General features: G+C 37.1%; 1 protein-coding gene across 1 annotated transcript; it reads left to right on the top strand.

Annotated features, from left to right (window-relative positions):
• The first annotated feature begins 9,244 nt into the window (after nt 1-9,244).
• Nucleotides 9,245-13,162, top strand: LOC307011822 (uncharacterized protein). The gene is made up of 3 exons (XM_079637837.1): nt 9,245-9,755; nt 10,537-11,635; nt 11,991-13,162. Exons 2-3 carry the CDS (start codon nt 10,590-10,592, stop codon nt 12,178-12,180), a joined length of 1,236 nt encoding a protein of 411 aa, XP_079493963.1. The 5' UTR covers nt 9,245-9,755; nt 10,537-10,589; the 3' UTR covers nt 12,181-13,162.
• Nucleotides 13,163-13,407: the final 245 nt, after the last annotated feature.

The raw sequence follows: 13,407 nt of genomic DNA, 5'->3' as shown, positions 1-13,407 counted from the left end.
CTGATGGCAGTTAAGCTCCATCCACAAAGAAATTGAGTTCAAGTCCCGGGTCATGGTTTTTTTTGTTTTGTTGTTTTCTCATACTTTTGGGATTTTGACGACAGGTCCCGGGTCATCGTTTTTTTTTTTTTTTTCATACTTTCCTATCATGGTTAAAAGGCAAAAGATATTCTTTAAACTGATGGCAGTTAAGCTCCATCCACAAAAAAATTGAGTTCAAGTCCCGGGTCATGTTTTTTTTTTTTCATACTTTTGGGATTTTGACGACAGGTCCCGGGTCATCGTTTTTTTTTTTTTTTTTCATACTTTCCTATCATGGTTAAAAGGCAAAAGATATTCTTTAAACTGATGGCAGTTAAGCTCCATCCACAAAGAAATTGAGTTCAAGTCCCGGGTCATGTTTTTTTTTGTTTTTTGTTTTTTCATACTTTTGGGATTTTGACGACAGGTCCCGGGTCATCGTTTTTTTTTTTTTTTTCATACTTTCCTATCATGGTTAAAAGGCAAAAGATATTCTTTAAACTGATGGCAGTTAAGCTCCATCCACAAAAAAATTGAGTTCAAGTCCCGGGTCATGTTTTTTTTTTTTTTTTTCTTATACTTTTGGGATTTTGACGACAGGTCCCGGGTCATCGTTTTTTTTTTTTTTTTTCATACTTTCCTATCATGGTTAAAAGGCAAAATATATTCTTTAAACTGATGGCAGTTAAGCTCCATCCACAAAGAAATTGAGTTCAAGTCCCGGGTCATGTTTTTTTTTGTTTTTTGTTTTTTCATACTTTTGGGATTTTGACGACAGGTCCCGGGTCATCGTTTTTTTTTTTTTTTTCATACTTTCCTATCATGGTTAAAAGGCAAAATATATTCTTTAAACTGATGGCAGTTAAGCTCCATCCACAAAAAAATTGAGTTCAAGTCCCGGGTCATGTTTTTTTTTTTTTTTTTTCTCATACTTTTGGGATTTTGACGACAGGTCCCGGGTCATCGTTTTTTTTTTTTTTTTCATACTTTCCTATCATGGTTAAAAGGCAAAAGATATTCTTTAAACTGATGGCAGTTAAGCTCCATCCACAAAAAAATTGAGTTCAAGTCCCGGGTCATGTTTTTTTCATTTTTTTTTTTCATACTTTTGGGATTTTGACGACAGGTCCCGGGTCATCGTTTTTTTTTTTTTTTTCATACTTTCCTATCATGGTTAAAAGGCAAAATATATTCTTTAAACTGATGGCAGTTAAGCTCCATCCACAAAGAAATTGAGTTCAAGTCCCGGGTCATGTTTTTTTTTGTTTTTTTGTTTTTTCATACTTTTGGGATTTTGACGACAGGTCCCGGGTCATCGTTTTTTTTTTTTTTTCATACTTTCCTATCATGGTTAAAAGGCAAAATATATTCTTTAAACTGATGGCAGTTAAGCTCCATCCACAAAGAAATTGAGTTCAAGTCCCGGGTCATGTTTTTTTTTGTTTTTTTGTTTTTTCATACTTTTGGGATTTTGACGACAGGTCCCGGGTCATCGTTTTTTTTTTTTTTTTTCATACTTTCCTATCATGGTTAAAAGGCAAAAGATATTCTTTAAACTGATGGCAGTTAAGCTCCATCCACAAAAAAATTGAGTTCAAGTCCCGGGTCATGTTTTTTTTTTTTTTTTTTCTCATACTTTTGGGATTTTGACGACAGGTCCCGGGTCATCGTTTTTTTTTTTTTTTCATACTTTCCTATCATGGTTAAAAGGCAAAATATATTCTTTAAACTGATGGCAGTTAAGCTCCATCCACAAAAAAATTGAGTTCAAGTCCCGGGTCATGTTTTTTTTTTTTCATACTTTTGGGATTTTGACGACAGGTCCCGGGTCATCGTTTTTTTTTTTTTTTTCATACTTTCCTATCATGGTTAAAAGGCAAAAGATATTCTTTAAACTGATGGCAGTTAAGCTCCATCCACAAAGAAATTGAGTTCAAGTCCCGGGTCATGTTTTTTTTTGTTTTTTGTTTTTTCATACTTTTGGGATTTTGACGACAGGTCCCGGGTCATCGTTTTTTTTTTTTTTTTCATACTTTCCTATCATGGTTAAAAGGCAAAATATATTCTTTAAACTGATGGCAGTTAAGCTCCATCCACAAAAAAATTGAGTTCAAGTCCTGGGTCATGTTTTTTTTTTTTTTTTTTCTCATACTTTTGGGATTTTGACGACAGGTCCCGGGTCATCGTTTTTTTTTTTTTTTCATACTTTTCTATCATGGTTAAAAGGCAAAAGATATTCTTTAAACTGATGGCAGTTAAGCTCCATCCACAAAAAAATTGAGTTCAAGTCCCGGGTCATGTTTTTTTTTTTTTTTACATACTTTTGGGATTTTGACGACAGGTCCCGGGTCATCGTTTTTTTTGTTTTTTTTCATACTTTCCTATCATGGTTAAAAGGCAAAAGATATTCTTTAAACTGATGGCAGTTAAGCTCCATCCACAAAGAAATGGAGTTCAAGTCCCGGGTCATGTTTTTGTTTTTTCATACTTTTGGGATTTTGACGACAGGTCCCGGGTCATCGTTTTTTTTTTTTTTTCATACTTTCCTATCATGGTTAAAAGGCAAAATATATTCTTTAAACTGATGGCAGTTAAGCTCCATCCACAAAGAAATTGAGTTCAAGTCCCGGGTCATGTTTTTTTTTGGTTTTTGTTTTTTCATACTTTTGGGATTTTGACGACAGGTCCCGGGTCATCGTTTTTTTTTTTTTTTCATACTTTCCTATCATGGTTAAAAGGCAAAAGATATTCTTTAAACTGATGGCAGTTAAGCTCCATCCACAAAAAAATTGAGTTCAAGTCCCGGGTCATGTTTTTTTTTTTCATACTTTTGGGATTTTGACGACAGGTCCCGGGTCATCGTTTTTTTTTTTTTTTTTTTTTTTTTTTTTATACTTTCCTATCATTGTTAAAAGGCAAAAGATATTCTTTTAACTGATGGCAGTTACGCTCCATCCACAAAGAAATTGAGTTCAAGTCCCGGGTCATGGTTTTTTTTGTTTTGTTAATTTCTCATACTTTTGGGATTTTGACGACAGGTCCCGGGTCATCGTTTTTTGTTTTTTTTTCATACTTTCCTATCATGGTTAAAAGGCAAAAGATATTCTTTAAACTGATGGCAGTTAAGCTCCATCCACAAAAAAATTTAGTTCAAGTCCCGGGTCATGTTTTTTTTTTTTTTTTTTTTCATACTTTTGGGATTTTGACGACAGGTCCCGGGTCATCGTTTTTTTTTTTTTTTTTCATACTTTCCTATCATGGTTAAAAGGCAAAATATATTCTTTAAACTGATGGCAGTTAAGCTCCATCCACAAAGAAATTGAGTTCAAGTCCCGGGTAATGTTTTTTTTTGTTTTTTTGTTTTTTCATACTTTTGGGATTTTGACGACAGGTCCCGGGTCATCGTTTTTTTTTTTTTTTTTTTTATACTTTCCTATCATGGTTAAAAGGCAAAATATATTCTTTAAACTGATGGCAGTTAAGCTCCATCCACAAAAAAATTGAGTTCAAGTGCCGGGTCATGTTTTTTTTTTTTACATACTTTTGGGATTTTGACGACAGGTCCCGGGTCATCGTTTTTTTTTCATACTTTCCTATCATGGTTAAAAGGCAAAAGATATTCTTTAAACTGATGGCAGTTAAGCTCCATCCACAAAGAAATTGAGTTCAAGTCCCGGGTCATGTTTTTTTTTTGGTTTTTTTTTTTACATACTTTTGGGATTTTGACGACAGGTCCCGGGTCATCGTTTTTTTTTTTTTTTTTCATACTTTCCTATCATGGTTAAAAGGCAAAAGATATTCTTTAAACTGATGGCAGTTAAGCTCCATCCACAAAAAAATTTAGTTCAAGTCCCGGGTCATGTTTTTTTTTTTTTTTTCTCATACTTTTTGGGATTTTGACGACAGGTCCCGGGTCATCGTTTTTTTTTTTTTTTTTCATACTTTCCTATCATGGTTAAAAGGCAAAAGATATTCTTTAAACTGATGGCAGTTAAGCTCCATCCACAAAAAAATTGAGTTCAAGTCCCGGGTCATGTTTTTTTTTTTTTTTTTTTTTTTCATACTTTCCTATCATGGTTAAAAGGCAAAAGATATTCTTTAAACTGATGGCAGTTAAGCTCCATCCACAAAAAAATTGAGTTCAAGTCCCGGGTCATGTTTTTTTTTTTTCATACTTTTGGGATTTTGACGACAGGTCCCGGGTCATCGTTTTTTTTTTTTTTTTTATACTTTCCTATCATGGTTAAAAGGCAAAAGATATTCTTTAAACTGATGGCAGTTAAGCTCCATCCACAAAGAAATTGAGTTCAAGTCCCAGGTCATGTTTTTTTTTTTTTTTTTTTTTTTTCATACTTTTGGGATTTTGACGACAGGTCCCGGGTCATCGTTTTTTTTTTGTTTTTTTTTTTTTTTTTTTCATACTTTCCTATCATTGTTAAAAGGCAAAAGATATTTTTTAAACTGATGGCAGTTAAGCTCCATCCACAAAAAAATTGAGTTCAAGTCCCGGGTCATGTTTTTTTTTTGTTTTTTTCTCATACTTTTGGGATTTTGACGTCAGGTCCCGGGTCATCGTTTTTTTTTTTTTTTTCATACTTTCCTATCATGGTTAAAAGGCAAAATATATTCTTTAAACTGATGGCAGTTAAGCTCCATCCACAAAAAAATTGAGTTCAAGTCCCGGGTCATGTTTTTTTTTTTTTACATACTTTTGGGATTTTGACGACAGGTCCCGGGTCATCGTTTTTTTTTTTTTTTTTCATACTTTCCTATCATGGTTAAAAGGCAAAATATATTCTTTAAACTGATGGCAGTTAAGCTCCATCCACAAAAAATTTAGTTCAAGTCCCGGGTCATGTTTTTTTTTTTTCATACTTTTGGGATTTTGACGACAGGTCCCGGGTCATGTTTTTTTTTATTTTTTTTATACTTTTCTATCATGGTTAAAAGGCAAAAGATATTCTTTAAACTGATGGCAGTTAAGCTCCATCCACAAAGAAATTGAGTTCAAGTCCCGGGTCATGGTTTTTTTTTTTCATACTTTTGGGATTTTGACGACAGGTCCCGGGTCATGTTTTTTTTTTTTTTTTTCATACTTTCCTATCATGGTTAAAAGGCAAAAGATATTCTTTAAACTGATGGCAGTTAAGCTCCATCCACAAAGAAATTGAGTTCAAGTCCCGGGTCATGTTTTTTTTTGTTTTTTTGTTTTTTCATACTTTTGGGATTTTGACGACAGGTCCCGGGTCATCGTTTTTTTTTTTTTTTCATACTTTCCTATCATGGTTAAAAGGCAAAAGATATTCTTTAAACTGATGGCAGTTAAGCTCCATCCACAAAAAAATGGAGTTCAAGTCCCGGGTCATGTTTTTTTTTTTTTCATACTTTTGGGATTTTGACGACAGGTCCCGGGTCATCGTTTTTTTTTTTTTTCATACTTTCCTATCATTGTTAAAAGGCAAAATATATTATTTAAACTGATGGCAGTTAAGCTCCATCCACAAAGAAATGGAGTTCAAGTCCCGGGTCATGTTTTTTTTTTTTCATACTTTTGGGATTTTGACGACAGGTCCCGGGTCATGGTTTTTTTTTTTTTTTTTTATACTTTCCTATCATGGTTAAAAGGCAAAAGATATTCTTTAAACTGATGGCAGTTAAGCTCCATCCACAAAGAAATGGAGTTCGAGTCCCGGGTCATGTTTTTTTTTGGTTTTTTTTTTTACATACTTTTGGGATTTTGACGACAGGTCCCGGGTCATCGTTTTTTTTTTTTTTTCATACTTTCCTATCATTGTTAAAAGGCAAAAGATATTATTTAAACTGATGGCAGTTAAGCTCCATCCACAAAGAAATGGAGTTCAAGTCCCGGGTCATGTTTTTTTTTTTTCATACTTTTGGGATTTTGACGACAGGTCCCGGGTCATCGTTTTTTTTTCATACTTTCCTATCATGGTTAAAAGGCAAAAGATATTCTTTAAACTGATGGCAGTTAAGCTCCATCCACAAAGAAATTGAGTTCAAGTCCCGGGTCATGTTTTTTTTTGGTTTTTTTTTTTACATACTTTTGGGATTTTGACGACAGGTCCCGGGTCATCGTTTTTTTTTTTTTTTTTCATACTTTCCTATCATGGTTAAAAGGCAAAAGATATTCTTTAAACTGATGGCAGTTAAGCTCCATCCACAAAAAAATTTAGTTCAAGTCCCGGGTCATGTTTTTTTTTTTTTTTCTCATACTTTTTGGGATTTTGACGACAGGTCCCGGGTCATCGTTTTTTTTTTTTTTTTTCATACTTTCCTATCATGGTTAAAAGGCAAAAGATATTCTTTAAACTGATGGCAGTTAAGCTCCATCCACAAAAAAATTGAGTTCAAGTCCCGGGTCATGTTTTTTTTTTTTTTTTTTTTTTTCATACTTTCCTATCATGGTTAAAAGGCAAAAGATATTCTTTAAACTGATGGCAGTTAAGCTCCATCCACAAAAAAATTGAGTTCAAGTCCCGGGTCATGTTTTTTTGTTTTCATACTTTTGGGATTTTGACGACAGGTCCCGGGTCATCGTTTTTTTTTTTTTTTTTATACTTTCCTATCATGGTTAAAAGGCAAAAGATATTCTTTAAACTGATGGCAGTTAAGCTCCATCCACAAAGAAATTGAGTTCAAGTCCCAGGTCATGTTTTTTTTTTTTTTTTTTTTTTTTTTTTTTCATACTTTCCTATCATTGTTAAAAGGCAAAAGATATTTTTTAAACTGATGGCAGTTAAGCTCCATCCACAAAAAAATTGAGTTCAAGTCCCGGGTCATGTTTTTTTTTTGTTTTTTTCTCATACTTTTGGGATTTTGACGTCAGGTCCCGGGTCATCGTTTTTTTTTTTTTTTTCATACTTTCCTATCATGGTTAAAAGGCAAAATATATTCTTTAAACTGATGGCAGTTAAGCTCCATCCACAAAAAAATTGAGTTCAAGTCCCGGGTCATGTTTTTTTTTTTTTACATACTTTTGGGATTTTGACGACAGGTCCCGGGTCATCGTTTTTTTTTTTTTTTTTCATACTTTCCTATCATGGTTAAAAGGCAAAATATATTCTTTAAACTGATGGCAGTTAAGCTCCATCCACAAAAAAATTGAGTTCAAGTCCCGGGTCATGTTTTTTTTTTTTCATACTTTTGGGATTTTGACGACAGGTCCCGGGTCATCGTTTTTTTTTTTTTTTCATACTTTCCTATCATGGTTAAAAGGCAAAATATATTCTTTAAACTGATGGCAGTTAAGCTCCATCCACAAAGAAATGGAGTTCAAGTCCCGGGTCATGTTTTTTTTTTCTCATACTTTTGGGATTTTGACGACAGGTCCCGGGTCATCGTTTTTTTTTTTTTTTCATACTTTCCTATCATTGTTAAAAGGCAAAAGATATTATTTAAACTGATGGCAGTTAAGCTCCATCCACAAAGAAATGGAGTTCAAGTTCCAGGTCATGTTTTTTTTTTTTCATACTTTTGGGATTTTGACGACAGGTCCCGGGTCATGGTTTTTTTTTTTTTTTTTATACTTTCCTATCATGGTTAAAAGGCAAAAGATATTCTTTAAACTGATGGCAGTTAAGCTCCATCCACAAAGAAATGGAGTTCGAGTCCCGGGTCATGTTTTTTTTTTTTCATACTTTTGGGATTTTGACGACAGGTCCCGGGTCATCGTTTTTTTTTTTTTTTCATACTTTCCTATCATGGTTAAAAGGCAAAATATATTCTTTAAACTGATGGCAGTTAAGCTCCATCCACAAAGAAATGGAGTTCAAGTCCCGGGTCATGTTTTTTTTTGTTTTTTTGTTTTTTCATACTTTTGGGATTTTGACGACAGGTCCCGGGTCATCGTTTTTTTTTTTTTTTCATACTTTCCTATCATGGTTAAAAGGCAAAAGATATTCTTTAAACTGATGGCAGTTAAGCTCCATCCACAAAGAAATTTAGTTCAAGTCCCGGGTCATGTTTTTTTTTTTTTTTTTCATACTTTTGGGATTTTGACGACAGGTCCCGGGTCATCGTTTTTTTTTTTTTTTTCATACTTTTGGGATTTTGACGACAGGTCCCGGGTCATCGTTTTTTTTTTTTTTTTTCATACTTTCCTATCATGGTTAAAAGGCAAAAGATATTCTTTAAACTGATGGCAGTTAAGCTCCATCCACAAAGAAATTGAGTTCAAGTCCCGGGTCATGGTTTTTTTTGTTTTGTTGTTTTCTCATACTTTTGGGATTTTGACGACAGGTCCCGGGTCATCGTTTTTTTTTTTTTTTTTTTTTTTTTCATACTTTCCTATCATTGTTAAAAGGCAAAAGATATTCTTTAAACTGATGGCAGTTAAGCTCCATCCACAAAGAAATTGAGTTCAAGTCCCGGGTCATGGTTTTTTTTGTTTTGTTGTTTTCTCATACTTTTGGGATTTTGACGACAGGTCCCGGGTCATCGTTTTTTTTTTTTTTTTCATACTTTCCTATCATGGTTAAAAGGCAAAAGATATTCTTTAAACTGATGGCAGTTAAGCTCCATCCACAAAAAAATTGAGTTCAAGTCCCGGGTCATGTTTTTTTTTTTTCATACTTTTGGGATTTTGACGACAGGTCCCGGGTCATCGTTTTTTTTTTTTTTTTTCATACTTTCCTATCATGGTTAAAAGGCAAAAGATATTCTTTAAACTGATGGCAGTTAAGCTCCATCCACAAAAAAATTGAGTTCAAGTCCCGGGTCATGTTTTTTTTTTTTTTTTTCTTATACTTTTGGGATTTTGACGACAGGTCCCGGGTCATCGTTTTTTTTTTTTTTTTTCATACTTTCCTATCATGGTTAAAAGGCAAAATATATTCTTTAAACTGATGGCAGTTAAGCTCCATCCACAAAAAAATTGAGTTCAAGTCCCGGGTCATGTTTTTTTTTTTTCATACTTTTGGGATTTTGACGACAGGTCCCGGGTCATTGTTTTTTTTTTTTTTTTTCATACTTTCCTATCATGGTTAAAAGGCAAAAGATATTCTTTAAACTGATGGCAGTTAAGCTCCATCCACAAAGAAATTGAGTTCAAGTCCCGGGTCATGTTTTTTTTTGTTTTTTGTTTTTTCATACTTTTGGGATTTTGACGACAGGTCCCGGGTCATCGTTTTTTTTTTTTTTTTTCATACTTTCCTATCATGGTTAAAAGGCAAAAGATATTCTTTAAACTGATGGCAGTTGTTACGACCCGTGAGGTCTGTGTATGTGTGTGTGTCGCGTGCGCTCTTTTTCTCTCCCTCTCCTGCAGGTGTCTGGAGGTTGACGCAGATAATCCCGCAGCTGAAGCTGATCAACGGAAATCAGCGAGGTGTATAAACAGGGCCAGTGAAGTGCTCTGGGAAAGAGATCCCTCTTCCTTGTTGACGTCTGTGTGGCTCACTGGATTGGAATTGCTGTGTGGACTATTGAGATCGGCTGGGTGCAGCTGATCGAGATCTCTTTATTTTTCCCTTGAAGTCTGTGTGGATTACTAAACGTTGACTACTGTGTGAATTGCTGTGTGAACTAGATCGGCTGGGTGCAGCTGATCGTGATCTTTGCCTTGTGCCGTCTCCGTTGAGCCAGCTGACGGGCCAGTGTTTGTGATCAGCTGGAGAGGTGTGGTGAGCAGCGGGTTGTCCTCGTCTCGTGTGTATTGCATCTGCGCGGCGGGAGCCGTGGGGACTGTCTGTGTGTTGTGTTGTTATATTTTTCTAGTAAGCGTCTTTGTTAGTTAATCAATAAATGCACAAACTTGACACCTGTTTCGAGTCATCCTTTGAGTTTTCCATCCTGGGTATATTTATTTGTTTGTCCCAAAAAACCCCTAGACAAGCCAGGGACGTAACAAAAGTGGGGGCTCGTCCGGGATTTTTGGAAAACTGGGATGCTTGTTTCATGTGACATGTTGTGGATCAGGTTTTTAAACCTGATGGTATATTCGTGATTTATTTCGGTGTAGGCTAGGTATAGCTATAGCATATGTATATTTTGTTTTGGTTGTTTATGGTGATTGATGTTTCCCTGAGTAAAACTTCCACTTGAACTGCTTCCTCAGCTTAGCGTAGGGTAGTGTCCAGCTAGGCTGAAATAGTCTTTCCATCGGGCACTAGTTTATTATTTTGCATTTTTTATTTTTGGAAGCAAATCCTGGGCGGAGACTACGTTCTCCAAAGGGGGCTGGCGTTTCAGGGTTTCGACCGCTGATGTTTTGCCTGTAAGTCGCCTCGAGCCCGGCACGCTTCTGAAGATAGATAGGTAAGTTTGGTGAGGCAGGTGCTGAGGAGGTTTGTTTTGTGGAGGGGAAGGGGTGATATTGAGTCATTGAGTTATACTATGTCAATTTAATTAGTTGTTTTTCAAGTGGTTTTGTCATGGCAGCGTTTGATTTAAAGGCGTTTGTGTCTTTTCCAGAATTTAACCAGCTGGATAAATGCAAGAAAATTGAACTTCATGATATTGCAAACTATTATGAGATTTCTGTATCCGCTTCTCTAGGGAGAGCTGAACTTAAAGCGGTGGTCTTGAACGGACTCATCAGTAAAGGGGTTATGGCATTACCGGTACCTCTGAGTGATTTTGATCCAGAGCTGAGTGTGAGGGGGGACCAACTTGCTCTAGGGACCCCCACTGGTCAACAGAGGATACAGACAGGTAAGCCTGTAACAATGCCCAAATATGTGCCATCTTCAACTGAGTCATCCCCAGGTTCTATGGAGGATGGCCGGTTAAAAGTTCGTTTGTTGCGGCTTCAAATAGAGAAGGAAGAAAAGGAAAGAAATTTCCAACTCCATCGAGAATTGGAATTAAAGAAACAAGACGGAGAAATAGCATTTAAAATAAGACAACTCGAACTGCAGGCAAATATTGATACTGCTCGCCCTGTTACTCCTGCCAGTGTGTCTCCACAGTCTGCCAGTGGGTATGATGTAAGTAAATATATTTCTCTCGTGCCTGTTTTTCGCGAGACTGAAGTGGAAGCTTATTTTGGGGCATTTGAACGTGTTGCTGGAGCTTTGCGCTGGCCTAAAGAGGTGTGGGCCATTTTACTACAGTGTAAATTAAGCGGTAAGGCCCAGGAAGCATGTGCAGCACTGTCAGTTGAGGATGGGTTAAATTATGACCATGTTAAGAGTGCTATTATGAGAGCTTTCGAGTTAGTACCGGAAGCATATCGACAGCGTTTTCGTAGCTTACGGAAAACTCATGATCAGACATTTACAGACTTTGCTCGTGAAAAGGGTATTCTCTTTGATAGATGGTGCACGGCATGTAAAGCAGATGATGTGGCCTCTGTACGTGAACTTATCTTGCTTGAGGAGTTTAAAAACTGTTTGCCAGAACGTACTGCGGTTTATCTAGGTGAACAAAAGATTGTTTCCTTGCAACAGGCAGCCATATTTGCAGATGAGTTTGCGCTTCTGCATAAGTCCACCTTTATTGAGCGAGATGCCCCTCCACGAGCGGGCCTTCAAAAGTCTGAACAGCTAGCTCATAATTCTCCTGACAGTCGTCCCAGAATAGCTTCCATTCAAAAGGCAGACAGAGTATGTTTCTTTTGTCGAAAACCTGGACATCTAATTGCTGAGTGCAGGGCGTGGAAGGGTCCGCAACCTAGTCCAACGTAAAAACAACCAAAGGGGGGTTGATTAAAATGTCTCCCCAGCCCCAGAGGCTGGAACCAGAGATGTGTGAGACTGATGATTGTTTTAAACCTTTTATTTTTGAAGGTTTTGTTTCTCTGAGGAGGGTGTGTCCCATGATGATCCTGTCAGCTGCAAAGTGGATGGGGTCGAAAAAGTGACGGCTATATTATCTCTACCGACTCCTACCACTAGACGTGAGCTTAGGCGTTTTTTAGGAATGGCGGGATATTATAGATGTTTTTGCCAAAATTTCTCTGTGGTAGTTGCTCCACTCACTAGACTGTGTAGTCCTTTGGTACCTTTTAGGTGGGATGATGGGTGTGATCAGGCCTTTGAGGCTGCCAAGTCTCTTCTTTGCAGTGCACCTGTGTTGGCGGCGCCCAATTTTTACCAACCGTTTTACTTAGAAGTTGATGCTAGTGCAACTGGAGCTGGGGCGGTGCTGATGCAGCGAGGGGAGGGAGACATGTGTAAACCTTTGTTATTTTTCAACTAAGTTCAAGAAACACCAGCTGAACTATTCCACCATAAAGGAGGAGACATTGGCCATGCTCCTTGCTCTACAGCACTTTGAAGTGTATGTAGGTTCAAGTTTCTTGCCAGTCACTGTTTACACAGATCATAACCCTATTGTTTTTCTAGCCCGCATGAACAACACTAACCAACGGTTGATGCGTTGGGCCCTTCTTGCTCAAGGCTACAACTTGCATATTAAACATAAAAGGGGAGCAGACAACATCTTGGCTGATGCCCTATCCCGTGGGTAAGACTAAAATTCTTTAACATATAAGGGATAAACTTTTATGTGTTCTAAGATACACACTATATAAGTTTGTTCTTATGGGTGGGGGTGTTACGACCCGTGAGGTCTGTGTATGTGTGTGTGTCGCGTGCGCTCTTTTTCTCTCCCTCTCCTGCAGGTGTCTGGAGGTTGACGCAGATAATCCCGCAGCTGAAGCTGATCAACGGAAATCAGCGAGGTGTATAAACAGGGCCAGTGAAGTGCTCTGGGAAAGAGATCCCTCTTCCTTGTTGACGTCTGTGTGGCTCACTGGATTGGAATTGCTGTGTGGACTATTGAGATCGGCTGGGTGCAGCTGATCGAGATCTCTTTATTTTTCCCTTGAAGTCTGTGTGGATTACTAAACGTTGACTACTGTGTGAATTGCTGTGTGAACTAGATCGGCTGGGTGCAGCTGATCGTGATCTTTGCCTTGTGCCGTCTCCGTTGAGCCAGCTGACGGGCCAGTGTTTGTGATCAGCTGGAGAGGTGTGGTGAGCAGCGGGTTGTCCTCGTCTCGTGTGTATTGCATCTGCGCGGCGGGAGCCGTGGGGACTGTCTGTGTGTTGTGTTGTTATATTTTTCTAGTAAGCGTCTTTGTTAGTTAATCAATAAATGCACAAACTTGACACCTGTTTCGAGTCATCCTTTGAGTTTTCCATCCTGGGTATATTTATTTGTTTGTCCCAAAAAACCCCTAGACAAGCCAGGGACGTAACAGCAGTTAAGCTCCATCCACAAAAAAATTGAGTTCAAGTCCCGGGTCATGTTTTTTTCATTTTTTTTTTTCATACTTTTGGGATTTTGACGACAGGTCCCGGGTCATCGTTTTTTTTTTTTTTTTTCATACTTTCCTATCATGGTTAAAAGGCAAAATATATTCTTTAAACTGATGGCAGTTAAGCTCCATCCACAAAGAAATTGAGTTCAAGTCCCGGGTCA

Source organism: Phoxinus phoxinus (assembly GCF_949152265.1).
Source record: "Phoxinus phoxinus genome assembly, chromosome: 15".
In the NCBI taxonomy this organism is placed as follows: domain Eukaryota; kingdom Metazoa; phylum Chordata; class Actinopteri; order Cypriniformes; family Leuciscidae; genus Phoxinus; species Phoxinus phoxinus.
Note: the sequence above shows the minus strand (reverse complement) of the source record. Positions and strands in the feature narration are given on the sequence as shown.